This window comes from Cornus florida, unplaced genomic scaffold, assembly GCF_030987335.1.
Source record: "Cornus florida cultivar Cherokee Brave unplaced genomic scaffold, ASM3098733v1 CherokeeBrave_3.0.0_Hap2_Chr01, whole genome shotgun sequence".
NCBI lineage: Eukaryota > Viridiplantae > Streptophyta > Magnoliopsida > Cornales > Cornaceae > Cornus > Cornus florida.
Window position 1 is genome coordinate 97,611,422 of NW_026775571.1, and position 17,088 is coordinate 97,628,509.

Genomic DNA, 17,088 nt, shown 5'->3' on the forward strand with positions numbered 1-17,088 from the left:
AATCTCATAACTTAATGAGTTAAATCGTGATATTGGAGAGAGACCAATAAAACAATTTTTAAAACCTTCAAACCCATTTATTGAAGAGAGTAGACTTAAATAAATATATATAAATGTTAATAAAGCATAATTAACAAATTAAAATAATTATTTTACGAGCTCACAAATTAAGCCAAGCCAACTCGAAAACATACTACCTGAGTATAGCTCGATCTCAGCTTTCTGAACTATTCAAACTGCAAAAAACAAGAAAATTAGTACATTTTCCAAAATAAAGCTCCGAATTATCTCGGAGAGTTCAGAAAGGAGCTTACTGCAAACAAACTACAGCCCATCACAGAATCGTCCTCTAGGATTACCATTCCTATTCATAGGAGCTCCAGAGTTAGCAGGAACCGGGTCGGGCCAGCTCATAAAGAAAAAAAAAAATTAATACATTTTCCAAAATAAAGCTCCGAATTACCAAATAATCTCATATCATCGTGCACGTAGTAACACATTTCCAAATTATTATAATACAGCATGTACAAGACTTTTTAGTTAAGCATACAATTATACAAACAGTGAAATAAACTATGCATGTGATCATCAAAGGCACACCCCTTTGGCATTAACAATGCCAACTAAACCCACAACTGCTGCCATTCCTCTCATTAGACAACAAGCCCTCCTGAAAATATAGAGCCCTTCTTAGGTTGTGATAATGCATTGTCAGCGCTAATACGCCAACATTTGTGCATAATTAAAGATAATTGCAAAAAATGATAGGAAAGTTTGTTTCGTGCAAACACCTACCAAAACAAAGGTTTCTGACAGAAACATGGTGCCCAAGCGCAATTTCCTTCTCGTGTTCGAATTCCACTGAATTGCAGTGCAGATGCGGAGATGAAATGGTACATTGTATTACCACTGCTCTGTCTTCATCCTTCATATCAATAAAAATGGACTGCCTCCCCAGTACTACCGGAGACCCACTTTGACGTTTTGTGGATCCAAAATAACGTTCAAAATTTTACCGGGGACATAAATTCTCTTTTTGATAGTTTTCCCTTCCAAATACTTGGAGAGTTTCTGATCGAGTGAAGCCAGTTTGAAAGCATCCTCCTCTGTACATGCTTCTTCAACCTGTATAGTACCCCTTGTCTTCCCATTAATCTGAACGGGTAGGACCACAGTGGAATCTTTCAAGTAAGCAGGGTTAGCCTGCAATTATAACAAAGATGATAAATAGTTACCAAGAGAAAGCCCCAGAACCAGTATGGTAGTTATCCAGTGATTTCAAGAGTCCACGGACCATTTTGGATGTCCAACAGAAATTTTAGTATTATGTCATACATATAGCATATAAAATGAGTATGCCTACATCGTTGACACCATAAAACAAGTCTATTCATTTTTTCTTCATACTTCTTTAACAAAAATAATCTTAAGGTTTTTGTCAACTGAACAAATTTCCATTTTATTTTTTTGGTGATTATGCTGATGTCTCCTCGTCACACCACCAACTTTTGTACATTCAAAGCCATGGATAACAAAGTCAACTGATCATTTTATAGATACACACTCACCAAAATGCTTGCATTCTATCTGTAATTCTAAAAATCAAAGTCTTTCAAAATGTGTTCCAATTGCAAGAATGAAACAAATGAAAAATTTAGGGTCTTGTTTCGTTAGTTTTCCAAGGAAGTTTCAGAGAACCAATAACAGAGTATAGTTCGAAAAATTCATTTGTTTGTCAATTTTCAAGGAACTGTTTCTTCAAATTGAGTAAATATATATATATACACACACACATTGTGTACATATGCAGACACAACACACGCACGCACGCGCGCGCGCACACACACGCACACACGTATATATATATATATATCATTTCAGATAACTGTCTTGTCTTTTACTCTCTTAAAACAGTTTTCTATTTTCAAAGTTATTGAAACAAGCCCTTAATTTTCCTAGCAGTTCATGAAAAGCAATAAGCAAACTATATTTCTATCTTTTAATATGTTTCCAGTTAATAACAATAAATCCATCACCAAGCATTAGTTTGAGCCATATCTCCTCAGCCTCACAAAGAGGAGGTTATGCATTTGAGGCCCGATTGGAACAAAGTGGATGCGTGCATCCTACCTATAAAAAGAAAAACTATAGATTCCTCTTATCAAATTTCCAAGTAGAACTACCTCTCAAAAAAAAGTTTAAAATATGCCTTCTAAGCCATGATTTCAAAAGTCGTTTTCTTTAACTCTTAATATTCAAGGGGAAAAGAAAAAATCTAAATATTCATAGCATAACAGTCCAGAAAAGAGCTACTAATTGTTGACTTTAAGAGATAATCAAATCAAAGAGTAAAGTATAAGAAAAAAATAAAATAAAAAAATAAAAAATAAAAAATAAAGGATGAGAGAAAAAGAGAGAGAGGGGAAAGAGAGAAAGAATGAAAGAATACTTTCATCCTTCCACCACATTATATTTATAATAATAAGTTTCAGGAATTACACATAAGCCCCAACATTATATAAGTAATAACAAATAAGACCCTGACAACACTAATAAGGCAGATTTTGCCCATAACCACAAAATATAAACAGGCATGCATGAATTGTCAGGCCCCATACAAGGACATCAGCAAGATCTATAGCACTAAGCCAGCTGATGTCTCAGATAGTTGCTGGCTTCAGCATGGCTGTTTGAAAAGATGTCCACAGCATGAATCATACAGAATTAACCACTAAACAGGCAGAAATGGTTTTACAATTCCATCTTTGGAGAACTCGAAACACTACACTGTTTAACTCAGAATGTAAAATAAGGAATAAGTTCATTTTCTTTTTAAGACTCTTCAGAACTCCCCATTCCCTTCTTTTGTCCTTAGCAAGGGAAAGAAGAAAAAGGGAAGGAAGAAATAGAGGATGGTGAGAACTTAAATGCATTATGAAAAGGAATAGCCACACATTATGCCATGTTCAAGAAAATACTAATCCATACCTTTGGGAAAGGCTCATAAGCCAATGAATTTAAGTGTCCCAAGCGAAACCAAAGCTCCTCGGCCATGTGAGGTGCATATGGTGAAAGCAATAAAATGAATGCTTCAACGATCGACTTCGGAAGTTTATCCCACTAGAAACAAGAAAATATAGACAATGGATTAGAAAATATGCAAACAAGAGTCACCAGAGTTAAATAACATAGAAATACAAATTATTATTGACCAAATATTGATAAACAAGCTACTGAATCACTTTCCACATGTAATCTTCCACCTACATCAACTACCAAGGGTGATAAGCCAATAAATAACATAGAAATACAAATTCTTAAAGAGTCAACAGACTTGGAAATATATATATATATATATATATATATATATATATATAGAGAGAGAGAGAGAGAGAGAGATGTTCCTATTTTATTCTTCATTATTCTTAGAAATACCTTATACGCTGCATTAATGAACTCCATCATTGCAGAAATTCCAGTGTTGAACCGTGTCCCCTCAATCTCTTCCGTTACCTACAAATCAAAAACCATCTCATTGATCTGAGGGTTCATAGGGTAACATCAGAATGAATGTCACATCCGCAATGGAACGTGTTGAACCCCAATACTTCAAGGGTGCTTGCATAAACAGTCCTTGCCTTTTCTTTGTAAAAACATTAATACTATATCTAACACAGGATATACACATTGACCAAACCAATATAAAGAGCTTGGAAGTAAATAACATTGTAAGCTTTTGAAGTCATGTCCTGAATACATTTGTGATGCAATTTAAAAAATGAACTGATGCAGAACTTCAACTACTTCTAAAATTAATTTTAGCCAATGAAGTTCTTTGATATAAGTTACATCAAGTGTCCCAACTCATAAAATCACATTCTGTGATTTTAAAATTTGACGAGTCTAACACTCTACACCCAGATCAGATTAGCATCCAACCAGTACCAGTGAAACATAGGTCATTATTTATTTATTGAGAGAGAGAGAGAAGGATGCATACAAACAGCTCATGACCATGCCTACTATACAGAATTTCGAATTACAGAACATGAAAAAGAGTGATAGTAACCGTATTTGATTTTTTTCTCCCACTAGTTATGAGAAGTTATAATTTATTTAGATGTTAAGGCCAATGATGACAATGCGCAATTCTCTTAAGAATGAAAATTTGAAATGGTGAAGTTGTTTTCATTAATATTGAGTAGAGAAGTAACTCCCATTGTGTTCCCAATCAAGCACTTAGTATTAGTGACCTTACCTCTGTGATTAGGGATTGTAACCCAGGAATTACAGTTAGATTAAAAAATAAATAAACATTTGAACTATGGACTGCAACAATTCAATTCTAACACTATGGTTTTGAGGTATCAGAGCCTGAGGCTTCAACAAATGTACAAGGTGAGAAAAACACCCGTGGTTGCTTCATACAACGAGATAAAAATAAAATTTTGATTAAATAAAAAAGGTCCAACAATGCCTAAATAGAAAACACTATTTTCATGAGCTGTGACTGCAAGACCAGAAAGGGAGAAAATGAAAATTGGTTACTGGTGACATCATTGCAAGTAAACTTTGGCTTACGAAATCAGAACTTTCTCCGAGTCCATGACTGAAGCAGAAATCAAGATTTGGAAATTGAAGGTTATTGGGTCATATTACAGAAGATGAAAATTAAAACGGACAGTTCAAAGATGGAGATGTTGAAGAGAAAATTGGGATGGACCTAACAAACCCAAATAGTATAGCTTCAGATCTTGCTTCGATTTTCTTTACTTTTTTTTTTAATTTCTTTGTCATGGTAAAAGATGGAATTTCCTCGTTTAAAATAAACAGATTGCAACAGAGTATCGCCATGATCAAGGAAGCAGTAAGAATTGTGTTTAATGGAGGAGCAAATTACAGTAATTTTAAGTAGCTCTCACCACTACCAAAAGTGAAGACCCTTTTCTCAAGTAACACTACTAGAACAATTCAATGCCCAAATTAGTAACTTTCTACATTCAAGTTTTACGTACACTAATTCAACTCTTATCCCGTTGGATTTCCTCAAACCCATGCATAATCTACTGTTTGCCTGAGCTTATATAAAAAATTGTGAGTGGAATTAAGACGTAATACACAGGCCTTTCACCTTTATGACTGTAACCATGCCCAATTTTCTGGATGAAATTTCCTAGCATTTAGAAGATAGATTTCAAAAGCCTAAAAATATTAGAAATCCAATCAAAATATTGGACATGCTTCAGGTTTATTATTAGTTTGTTATGTAGTTAAATTTCCTTCATTTGCTATAATCAACAAGTCTATAATTGCAGCTTCTTTCAGGGAAAACTAATTTTCTTTTCAGTGAAAATGGTGTGTTCCCGTAAAACTAGCCACCTGTGCCTAAAGGATGAAGTGGTCAGATAAAGCTAATTTCTGGAATTGTACCTCCACCCTAGACCTATTTCAAGTGATGTGCAAAACTTGACACAAAATAAATAAAATAAGGTTTGGCAATATGATTGCATGGCCTCCTAACAACATCTTAAAATAAGAGCAAGAAAATTGCTACAAAAATGACTAGATTGATAGGCATGCACTATCGTATTCTGACAACAAAACACCCTAAAAAGCAGAACTCAAGAAAAAGGTGAAATCAATGAGGTAAAGGAGGACCTATGTAAACAAAATTTAGACATTACCTTCGCAATGCATTTATGAAGACAACGAAGTTGTTCCAAAGAGGGTTCACCATCAATTGCCATTGATCCATCTCTAAAAGTACCATTAGGTAGAGGTGAGCCAACTATCAACCTCCAAGCTCTCCCCAAAAATCGATGAACACCTTCGATACCACTAGTATTCCAAGATTTTGAGTCTCTAAAAGTTCAAATATAAAAGGAAATTGTCATGAAAGAAAGAGAATGCCATTAAATTTACAAGTTTCAAGACATCATGATCTGAACTTAACGTTCTTTTCTGGCAAGTTATAAAAATAAATAAAAAATAAAAATTTAACATTAAAGAAGGCTACCTAAATGGGCCCATGAACATTTCATATAATCGAAGAGAATCTGCACCATACTCAGAAACAACGTCATCAGGGTTTATAACATTTCCCCTGCTTTTACTCATTTTGTAAGCCCGGGCAATCAAACGAATATTCGGATCATCTTTTAGTACATAGGAATCACCAGATTTCATGACCTACATAAAGGGAATTCACTATTTTTTAAAAGAAACAACAATAACAAAAAGATGAAATGCCAAGAATAAAAGCCTCATCTCTAGTAAATTTAGTAGCCTGCATCAAGACCCAACAAGAAATACGTAATACATGCAAGAGGGTGTACCTTTTCCTCAGGTATTATTTCTTGATGATGCTCACCCAACACATCGACAGAGTCTGCAGAAATGAAATTCCCATCCGGATCTCTGCATGCCATATATTGAACCTGCCACTTAAACCATTAAAAACATGTAATAGTGGCATTACTTTGTCATAACCAAGCAACTTTACTTACTTCACCGAGGATAATCCCCTGGTTTATGACGCATTTAAAGGGTTCTTTGGTTGACACGACACCAATATCATAAAGAACCTGAGAGACAAAAATTAGATCAAAAAGAGCACCATAGAAAATAATAATAATAGTACTACTGTACTAGACATCAATTTAGTGTCAGAAAATGGCCGTAGACAGCATTATGCTCCAATTTCCTAGCCAGCTTTTGTTTGTAGGCAACCTTATTCTCGTTTTTAGGTGAGGTACTGCCTCAAGGGCTTCTCCAAGAAGCCTATATACAACTGCATCTCCACCCCTGGCTTGGCTTATAAGTGTTAGGCTAAACAATTTCTCTGAGATTCAAGCTAGCCAAGCAATGTGACGGACCTAAGACCTGGTGCCTCAAAACAATCCTAAGTAGCTCCTTTAATAGGAAACACCCTGACAATTCTTTCCTAAATAAGAATATGGATAAAGATGATATAGATTATAGATGCAGCATTTCCACAAAAAGCTGCACTTGCCTATGCTCCTGTAACAAAAAAAAAAATGTGATGCCACCTAACAGCAACAAGCCTAAACTTTAGTAACAGAGCAATATAAAGAACAAACCTTGTGCCAAAACCTAGAATAAAGTAAGTGAAGAACAGCATGTTCAGCACCACCAACATATACATCAACTGGGCTCCAATACCTGCAGATAAAGAGAGTAAAACTGCTAAGAAATAGATGAGAAACTTAGTGCAGCATATATTGCTGATAATACAATATAATTATATGAGAAGAGACAAAAGTAATATGGAAATCTTGTGTTAGCAAAGGCTGCTCTTACATTTCTTTCGTTTTATCAACCAACGCATCAGAATTTTTGGGGTCCATGAATCTTAAATAGTACCTGGACATGAGTACAAAAGTATAAAACTTCAAATCTGCATAGAACATACGCAAAAAGGTCTGAATGTGGTTCGGTCAATAGTGTGTTAGAACCTTCCAATTGAAAAATAAAACTATGTCATGCAGATTAGCTCCCATGTGACCACCTGTCTAGTTCCATTATCCATGGATAACTATCAGGAGATTTTTCCATTCAATTTGACAACAGAAGCTAAGGAGGGCATGTTATCTCCCGTTGAGTATATGATCAATGCATAATTGGAAGAGTTTATATGTGACATCAAATAATCATTAATTTGTGATGATGCAGTGTTGGAGAAAGTAAATAACAGTCATGAATTAAGAACAAATAAAAGACGAGGACATTGTGATGCATGTGTCAAAGTAAGAAAGAAGACTTCAGAATTATGCACACTTGAAGGGCGCATAAATACAACCAGATAACTTCAATGTTTTAGTAATGTGCAACAGATAAGGCCAATGGCACCAAGTGGTTGATCTTGGCAGTAACTAGCTGAAAACAGACGCATCTACATAATAGAAAATGAATTGAACTTCTTTCCATGATGCTGATAGTAAAAGTCCAGAGAAAATGCCAAGGAAACTTAAATAGTCACGATTAATGCCAATGATAACCACTCTTTTCAATTATGACCATATCATCTCTTAATGAATCTACACAACCAATCATGTCATGTCCATTCTTAAAATGACAATGACATCAGATAGGGTTTTCAAAATAATACCTTGCTTAATACTAGCACCACTGAAACGGTATGCCAGCTTCAAAAAGGAATAAATCTTCTTTGTCTGCTTGCCATAATTATTGTTAAAAACATTAAATTAAGGAGGAGAGTAGTTCTGTTCTACTAAAAAAAATTAATAATTTTTTTTTTCTTTTTTGTTTAAACGATAGGTACCAGCTTGGGAGTTCAAATACCATTCTTCATACTTCTGAGTAAATTTAGTTTTGACAAATCTTATTTTTTCTCTTTTTTGTGTGTGTACATGTGAGGACAAGTTTGCATGTGCATGTTGCCCAACAACATTGTTCAACAGGATGGGAAACAAGATACAAATCTTAATGAGAAAACTATACGTGCGAGGATACTTTAGACTATGAAAAGTCAATTTCAGCCCAAATAATGAAGGAACTGAAAGAGACCATAATAAAACCAAGTGAAGTGCATCGTACAGTAAGAAAATTTCATGTATTCAGAATCAAGACTTTACCTTGCCCAAAAACCACCTAACAAGCATAACTGCATAAGAGTGTTTTACATTGGCAATGTGTTTAGAATGTTTTCCTTGTTTCTGAGTTCAGTGGAAATAATTCAACCAGAAAATATTTTGGACATGTAGGCTTAAGTAACCATTTTACTGAAATCACAGTTTTATATTCATGCAAAGAACAACATAAATACAAATTATACAAGTAGCATACTGCTAATAAAGGGTCATAAAGATCTGGCAGTTGGAATTATTTCCACGGGCTGCTCTAAGGATTCGAACTCATGTTTTCACACTCAACAGCCCAGGTGTTTTACCAATGCATCAAGCGATGGCCCCTAACCAAAAAGCTACTAATCAGTACTTATTTGAGAAAAGCAAATGTAGTATTAACTAGGGCCATCAGCTTTCTCTTGTTTATACCCAATCCTTTTTCACCCAACCAAACTAGGTGGTGGTTATGTGGGGACAACAACTGGATGCAATTTTATAGTTACATGACAGCAAAGATTCGATGATTTATTTTCTTTTTATTCCCTTCCCCTTTCAAATCATGCTTTATTCCCTAAATCCCTTTAAAAGCACCTCCATGTATTACAATAAAGTTTCCATTCTATTCAACTCCTATACCACTTAAAAAAGTTCTAAACTGTCTCTGGAAGGGGAGGGTAATAAGACAGTGAAAAATATAAAAATTTTGAAATGTTTAAAAGGAATTAAAAAAAAAAAAAAAAAAAAAGAGAGAGAGAGAAGTCCACATTACCAGCAAGAACCAGCCCATTGTGGCATGGTATTTGTTTCACGTTTGGCAGGTTTTCCAGAGAGAGGGTCTGTGGTTTTGACCTGAAAACCAGTCTTTTAAATGTAAAATATGAACACTAAGAAAAATAACTAGTGGCATAATTGGGGGGTGAGCAAAGAAAATGAACACCAGTAGGAATTACTAAAGAAAGAAACAACATGATGCCCAAGTACTGCCCGTCTAAAGTTGAGGATATTATAATGGAGAGAGAACAAAAGTTGGCCAATAATTTTTCTTTTTTTTCCTGAATGCCAATGATTTATCTGGATCAATGCATGAAAATTAGAGCAGTTGTTGCACTCAAAAAAAAAAAGTGACTTGGGGGTTTGAAAGTCCGAATTTTTTAACCATAGTCACTTTCCTTCACGGTCCAAATGATTGCAGAGAGCCTAAGAAATGGGAAAAGGAGAACTGTATCTTAGAATGCATTAGGGGTGGCAATTTAAGCCCAAACCCATTAAACCGCCCAAACCTGCCCACTAAAATTAAATCATTTGGGCACCCAAATTTAAATGAGTGGATAACAATGGGTAAAAAGTGGGTACCCATACAATTCAATGATGGGTTAAGAATGGGTACCCATCTTAACCCACTCAAACAAAACCCTCTTTTATTTCTCCTCCATTTCTCTCTCTTCCATCTCCTCCGTTTTCTGCCTCTCTCCTTCTCTTTTATCTTTTACATTTTTTTTCACCTTTTTTGCTCTCTCCTCCGTTTCTCTCTTCCCTTTCTCTCTCTTCTCTCTTCCCTCTCCTCCCTGCTTCTTTTCTTTTCTTTTTTTTTCCCTGCGTTCTCTCACCTCACTGCTTCTTTTCTTTTCTTTTTTTTCTTGCATTCTCTCTCCTTGCTGGTTCTTTTCTTCTTCTTTTTTCTTTTTCCCCTTGTAATAACCCTCTCTCTCTTCACTCTACCTTCAAATTTTGTTTTATTGTATAAAATAAATGACCAACAATTAATCAAAACTCTTGCTCAAAACTCCTTTTTTTAAATAATTAATATTGTTGAGTAGGTTGTATAGTGACTTTTCCCAAAATAAATTAAAAATAAAAAATTGTAAATCTTGAAATCAAAAAATTAATTAATATTGTTGATTAAGTTGTATAGTGACTTTTCCCAAAAGAAAAAAGGAAAAAAAAAAAAAAAAAATATTGTAATGCTTGAAATCAAAAAATTAATGTAAGAACAAATTATTAATAATTTTTTTAGCCATGGATGGTGGGAAAGTAAAAAAAAAAAAAAAAAAAAACGGGTTGGAATGAGTTAACCTGTTTTGACCTGCCCATTTGAGCCCTTACCCATTTATGACACACTATTGATGGGTTGAGAATGGGTTACTAACCCATTCCAAACCCACCCAATTGCCACCCCTAGAATGCATACTCCAACATCAACCTGTTACAAGACTCCAAAGTTTCATTTGTTCTCTATGTCTTCCCAGCAACCACCGGCAAGGTAATTGTCATGCCGGGACAATTTGATCTTTACATAACTAAAAAATGGAAAAATATCCAAGATTAAAGTAACACATTCAGCATTATGGGGCAACAACCAAAAGACATAACAAATAGACAAGAAAAAATGAGGCAAAATGTACCCAAGATTCTGCTTTGGAAAGCGGCGGTTCCCCTGTCCCGGTAGGGGTGAAATCATCCAACTCAGGAAGGGTAAGGGGCAGCTCAGATTCAGGGAGGGGAACACCCTCACTGGTGTTGTTCAAAAAAATGACTGGAATGGGCTCCCCCCAATAACGTTGCCGAGCAAAAAGCCAATCCCTCAACTTGTAGTTCACCTAAGAAAGAGAAGAGACAAGTTTAACAAGACGTAAATTATATTGTATGGTATAAGCAAAAAAAAGGCCCGAAATTGCCCTCGCCCTCCTCCACATCCCCCTCCTCTCTTTCCCAACTACCTGGGGGGGGGGGGGGGAAGGGAATTAGATAAACTTTAAAAGCATCTTATATAGATAAAGAACCACTAAAGTTACCTTTTTGTTCCCATTACCCGTTTTCTCAACCCACTCAATGACTTTCAAAGCAGCTTCTTTGCTAGGCAAGCCATTGATGTCAAGCCCTAATGTCGAACTTGATGAATTTATAATAATTCCATCACCCGAATAAGGTTCTCCAGAATAACTGGAACTTTCTTCATCTGGTGTTACCACCCAACAAACTGGAATGTCATACTTCAAAGCAAACTCATGGTCACGCGTATCATGTGCAGGTACAGCCATTATTGCCCCTGTACCATAGCTGCAGTGTAATAAAGTTTATGTTTTACAGTCAGGTTTTTAAAAAATCTCCAAGAATTTAAAGGTTTAGTGACTCAAATTTTTGCATAGCTGGCCAATGGTTAAATCACGCTTCACATCCTAGACAACACATGCAGGTGGATGTTACAACTTTGCCTGACACACCGTCAACCAGTAGAAAAGTCAAAAGAATATACTAAAGAAAGAAAACATCCAAACCAACCTCCCCAAAACATAATCTGCAACCCATATCGGGATAGGCTCCCCATTAGCTGGATTTCTTGCATAACAACCACTAAAGACCCCCGTTTTTTCCTTCTGAAGCTCAGTCCTCTCAAGGTCACTCTTTCTAGAGGCAAGCTCTTTGTATTCCTCCACCTGTGCTCAAGATTAGTCCTCTTCCAAATAACCCATGGTTAACAAAACTCTGAGACAAAATTGTAAAAGGAAACAGATGAACATACACATTTGCTTTGGGCCTTGGATACTATTGATGACAACAAGAAATGCTCAGGTGCCAGGACCAAATAACTACAAAGAAAGAGCAAAAAATAAGAACATATTCAATCATTGTCGATAGGAATGAACATTATGAACAAAGTGCGAGATGTATACGTTGCTCCAAAGATGGTATCTGGCCTGGTCGTATAAACTTTGATTTTTTCATCTCTTTCCTGTCCATCAGCATCAAGAACACAAAATTCCACCTCAGCCCCTTCTGACCTCCCTATCCAGTTCCTTTGCATCTCCTTTACACTTTCAGGCCAATCAAGATCATCTAAATCTTCAAGAAGACGATCAGCATATGCAGTTATCCTGAGCATCCATTGCCGCATTGGCTGCTTGGTAATAAACAATGATACTGTAAAATTATAAAACCATCCAAAACAGATAAAAATAAGAGAAAAATCTCAAATGTTGGACAAAGGGCTTACAACACATAAAAGAACATAAACCTAACATACCTTTCTTATAACTGGATGACCCCCACGCTCACTTACACCATCCACCACCTCCTCATTTGCCAAGACAGTGCCAAGAGCAGGGCACCAGTTGACCGGCACTTCAGCCTGAATAAAGTATTAGAACACCATGAAATCTAGTTTTCGGAGGACACGAATTTAAAAAGTATATCTCTGAACTAGAAATAATTATGGACCTGATATGCCAGTCCTCTCTTTAAAAGCTGCAGAAAAATCCATTGTGTCCACTTATAATAGTCAGGTTCTGTAGTAGAAATTTCACGATCCCAGTCATATGAGAAGCCTAATGATTTAAGCTGAAAAACAATATACGCGTTAATACATTGAAAAATTATGGGTCATTTGGTAGAATTAAAAGAGCAACACACTATTGGTAAGACTAAACTGTCATAAATGGTAATATAATATAATTAGCATGAAAAAAAAAAAAAATTGCCAGTTCGCCATGCCTTTACAGTGTGCATCAGGAATGACTCCTACATGGAGACAAGTGCAGGCCCTCGTTAATTTGCTTGGAAGAAGCGCTTGTTTTTGGGTAGAATAGCCTGATGTTGTTCTTAGAGGGAGTTTATAAAGCTTTACAATTAACTAATTGGTGCAGAGGACAGAAATTTGATCCAATTCCAAATTTCATTTCCATCTTAAAAAATAAAGAAACACATCATCACCATCCTTGCCTTAACAACCCCCTCCCCCAAAAAAAAAAATATGATTATTAAAAAAAGAAGAAATTATTTCAGTGGTTGCACCTTCACAAAAGAAGAAGAAAATGGGAGGAATCATTAGCTCCTAATCCAAAACTCTAGTTCATACAAGGCGTATTATTTCAGTGGTTTCACCTTCACAAAAGAGTTTCAAATCCTATAACTTAGATTTTAATGAAGCATGTCTGAGGGTCAGTTCCTTCTCTTACTAATCTTGTTTTCTTGAATCACCTAGAGAGAACGTTTTCTACCCACCATTTTATAATAGTACCCAACTGGTAGAAGTTTGTCACTTTTTTACTTGAGGGTTTTCTCAAACCTTGTTCACCTTACTTTCTTGTTTACTTGCTAGTTGCTATCATTTGTGTTTATTTCAGCCTATTATTTTTCTTGATAATTAATAACCTTGCTTGTCCACTTAATAATTATTATTTTTCTTGATAATAATCTTGTTGTGGATAATGGTCTAGGACATTTTAGTATTTGTGTAGCTTTTGATATGATATTTTGCAACTCAATTTTTTAAAGATTTGGCTCTCAATTGAGTCATTGTTTAGTGAATATTACACAATCAACTTCAAGAGGTATCATAGCCTATAAGAACACCATTTTCCACAAAAGGATCAGTGCACTACTATTAATTCTTCAACATATACTGATATGGGGTGAAACAAAATAAGAAGAAAATTTGAGAAAAAAAGGGATGATTTATCAGTAGAAAATGACAAATGCGGCTTTCAATATATATACATATATAAACATGCATCTATATATTTGTTTTTTATTTAAAAAAAAAAAAAAATCAAAAAATCAATAGCTAATTAGCACCATCCAAGATTAAACATTGAAAAACAAATAAATTATGAAGATCCCTTGTGGAAAAAGCATCAATTGAATGACTGCAAGCATGAAAGGAACAAAAAAATATGAAAAAACATTGGGTTCCCCTGCAATGGAGCAACAACAGACCCTTATGAAGAAATTGTACGTTCATTCCTCCTACTACACTCTGCCCAAAAGAATTTGCTTTGAAGCACAGGAACTGACCATAATTAATCATCCATATTTGCTTAACCATGAAACATTTTAATAAAGTCAGTAGGCCATAACCCAGTAGCCTTCACCATCAGATCAAGGTATACTTCAAATTAATCTTTGGCCAAGTTAAAAAAATGAGATCAATTAGCGAGAGTCCATGAGTTGTTTTAATCGAGGTGTCAGGTATAATCAAGCAATTTTACTTTAAGCAAACTTTGGGCACACCAGAATGAATCTCAAAACATGAATAAATAAATACTTTAAAATATATTTTAATTCATAAAATTACCCAAAAGAAAAGGAGAGTAAACAACCTGGGAGCGGAAGCGATTGATGTTCCTCAGTGTTGTAAATTTTGGGTGGGTTCCTGTCTGTCAAACACGAATTAGAAAATTACCAACAGGGACCAATCACCTTTGAAATGCAAAAAGGTACAAGTCATATATAGTTGCTAAGAAAACCTGGATTGCATATTGCTCTGCTGGTAATCCAAATGCATCCCATCCCATTGGGTGCAAAACATTGAAACCCTGCATGCGTTTCAATCTAGCCAGAATGTCTGTGGCAGTATATCCAAGAGGATGGCCAACATGTAGGCCAGCTCCACTGCAACAATGATCAAACAGGATACCAAAATCTCCATCACAACAAGCCAAGTCAGGAAAATTCCATAAATTAGACTAGACATAGGCAAATAAAAAAAGAACATGTTTTCAACGTATTAAACAATCCAAATGCTGAAAGTTTGTCCATTTCTTAGAGTGAGACCATCAAGTCAAAATATGTGTGTGAAGAAAGTTAAAATGATAAAAGGAGGGAAAATTAAACCCACATAAGAACCTGATGTCCTGCAGAATGTGATGCTTGCATAAAACTTATGAGCCAAAGTGTGAAATTTTAAGCCAGTGAGATAAGATAATGGCATAAAATGGAGTATGCCGAGCAAAATAAATAAATAAATAAATAAAATGAACCTAACTTAATACTTGTGATTGACAAAGAAGTGTAGAGAGAGAAGAAAGATCTTCACATGGAAAAATTATGAACTTCAAAGAAGCCTATTGTAAAATCCCGTAATGCAACGGGTTTTTGTAGAATAAAAGGATATCAATTGCATATATAGAAGTGATCAAGATCACGCGTAATGGAACAATAATTTATATGCGTACAAATAGGACAGGGAAGTGACTGTAGACTAACTAGTGTACCAATATAGGAGACTGATTTAATCCATCAATCAATAAGAGTAAGGCCGAAAATAATGTGTTTAAGGCCTTGAGAAAATACATGATTGATTTGGGTTTAACCAAAAGGTCCAAAACTGTCTTCACAAAGAGTTGTATGGAGAAGATGAACCCAAACTTGATGAGTTAAATCAAATAGTATTAGTTTATGTTGTTTGCTAACATGATAGTTTTATTAATCAAATTACAGAATCTAAAAGTTTTAAACAAGTAAGACCAAAACAGAGTAACTCTGGAAGCAATTACTTGAATGTGGAGATTGTGAAATTTTTTCTTTCTTTTTTTAGAAAAGTTCAAACAAGCACACACCCACAATATTGCCCCTAGCAGGGCTCGAACACTCAACCTCCCTTTTGGAGGAGGTGATATCATACCATCCAAGCTAACGCCCAGTAGTGAGATCGTGAAATTTCGAACCCAAGATAGAACCTAAAAGTGAGCAGTTTCACTGTATCTATATGAGATGAATTCACAGGTAATGACGACATTGACCATAGATTAGAGCAAAGGAGATGAATCATGAATCTAAGAGATGCTTTTGGAGAGTTTTAACATTTTATAACACATGAAGTTGCTTAAATAAGACTTGAAATCATTGAATTTGCTACACAAGACATGGTGTAAATAAATATAGTGATAAAAAAACCAGTGTATAGAGTCGAATATGATAATTTAACCTAATGCACAACTACCTATCAGTGCATTTGTAACAGGCACGATTTTAATCGGAATTCATCATATGAGAGAGAGGGAGAGACCTGGGGTAAGGGAACATGTCGAGAACATAGAACTTAGGTTTCGAGGTATCAACATCATCAGGTGTCCGGAAAGTGCGATTTTCCTCCCAATAACGCTGCCACCGAGGCTCAATTTCGTGATAAGGGTACGCCCTCCTCGGCTGCTGCTTCTTCAGCTCGTCGACTTCGTTCAATTCCTCAGGCACAGTGCCTCCACCACTGCTATTACTTAAACTACAGTACACTCCGAGACCAAAAGATGCTCCGGCGGTGGCGTATCTTCGAGATTGCCGTCGTCTTTGGGCGGAGAACAGAAATGTGCGGCGGCGTAACGGTGGTTGTGGAATCAATTGAATTTGCAGATGAGTGTGAAGCTGAGCGTTCATGTTTGGCTAAGGGGAGAGTTTTTGTGGATTGGAGTGAGAAGTGATAAGTGGTGGTTCATGAGGTTTGAAGCTATTTATGCATATGTAGTTAGAAGATCCGTTGGCGGTAAAAACAGAGTGTCCCTTTTGTATTCGGCCCATTTCATGCGGTCTGATCACCTGTGTGTATGGATTATTGTAAGAGGAGTCTTATGGGTCGGAACATAAAGCACCTAGCCCGTTACAATTGTGATCCACACATGATCTCCATCAAGTTATGGACCCCAGTCCAATTCAATGTAGAAGATGTCAATTTATCATTTTTCTTTGTTATATCCTGAGTTCTCACATGATA

General features: G+C 35.7%; 1 protein-coding gene across 2 annotated transcripts; it reads right to left on the minus strand.

Annotated features, from left to right (window-relative positions):
• Window positions 1-334: 334 nt before the first annotated feature.
• Window positions 335-16,810, minus strand: LOC132308484 (leucine--tRNA ligase, chloroplastic/mitochondrial). Of its 2 annotated transcripts, none has more exons than XM_059806576.1 (21): window positions 16,390-16,810; window positions 14,849-14,993; window positions 14,702-14,758; window positions 12,822-12,941; window positions 12,628-12,732; window positions 12,278-12,501; window positions 12,127-12,193; window positions 11,886-12,040; window positions 11,399-11,663; window positions 11,009-11,203; window positions 9,376-9,455; window positions 7,321-7,383; window positions 7,101-7,182; window positions 6,507-6,584; window positions 6,336-6,437; window positions 6,017-6,189; window positions 5,685-5,862; window positions 3,436-3,513; window positions 2,989-3,120; window positions 796-1,203; window positions 335-670 (listed from the first exon to the last, which is right to left on the minus strand). In XM_059806576.1, exons 1-20 carry the CDS (start codon window positions 16,752-16,754, stop codon window positions 961-963), a joined length of 2,907 nt encoding a protein of 968 aa, XP_059662559.1. In that variant the 5' UTR covers window positions 16,755-16,810; the 3' UTR covers window positions 335-670; window positions 796-960. The 2 variants fall into 2 exon arrangements, with proteins under 2 accessions (XP_059662559.1, XP_059662567.1); XM_059806584.1 differs by having other exon boundaries at window positions 14,702-14,754; window positions 16,390-16,530.
• Window positions 16,811-17,088: the final 278 nt, after the last annotated feature.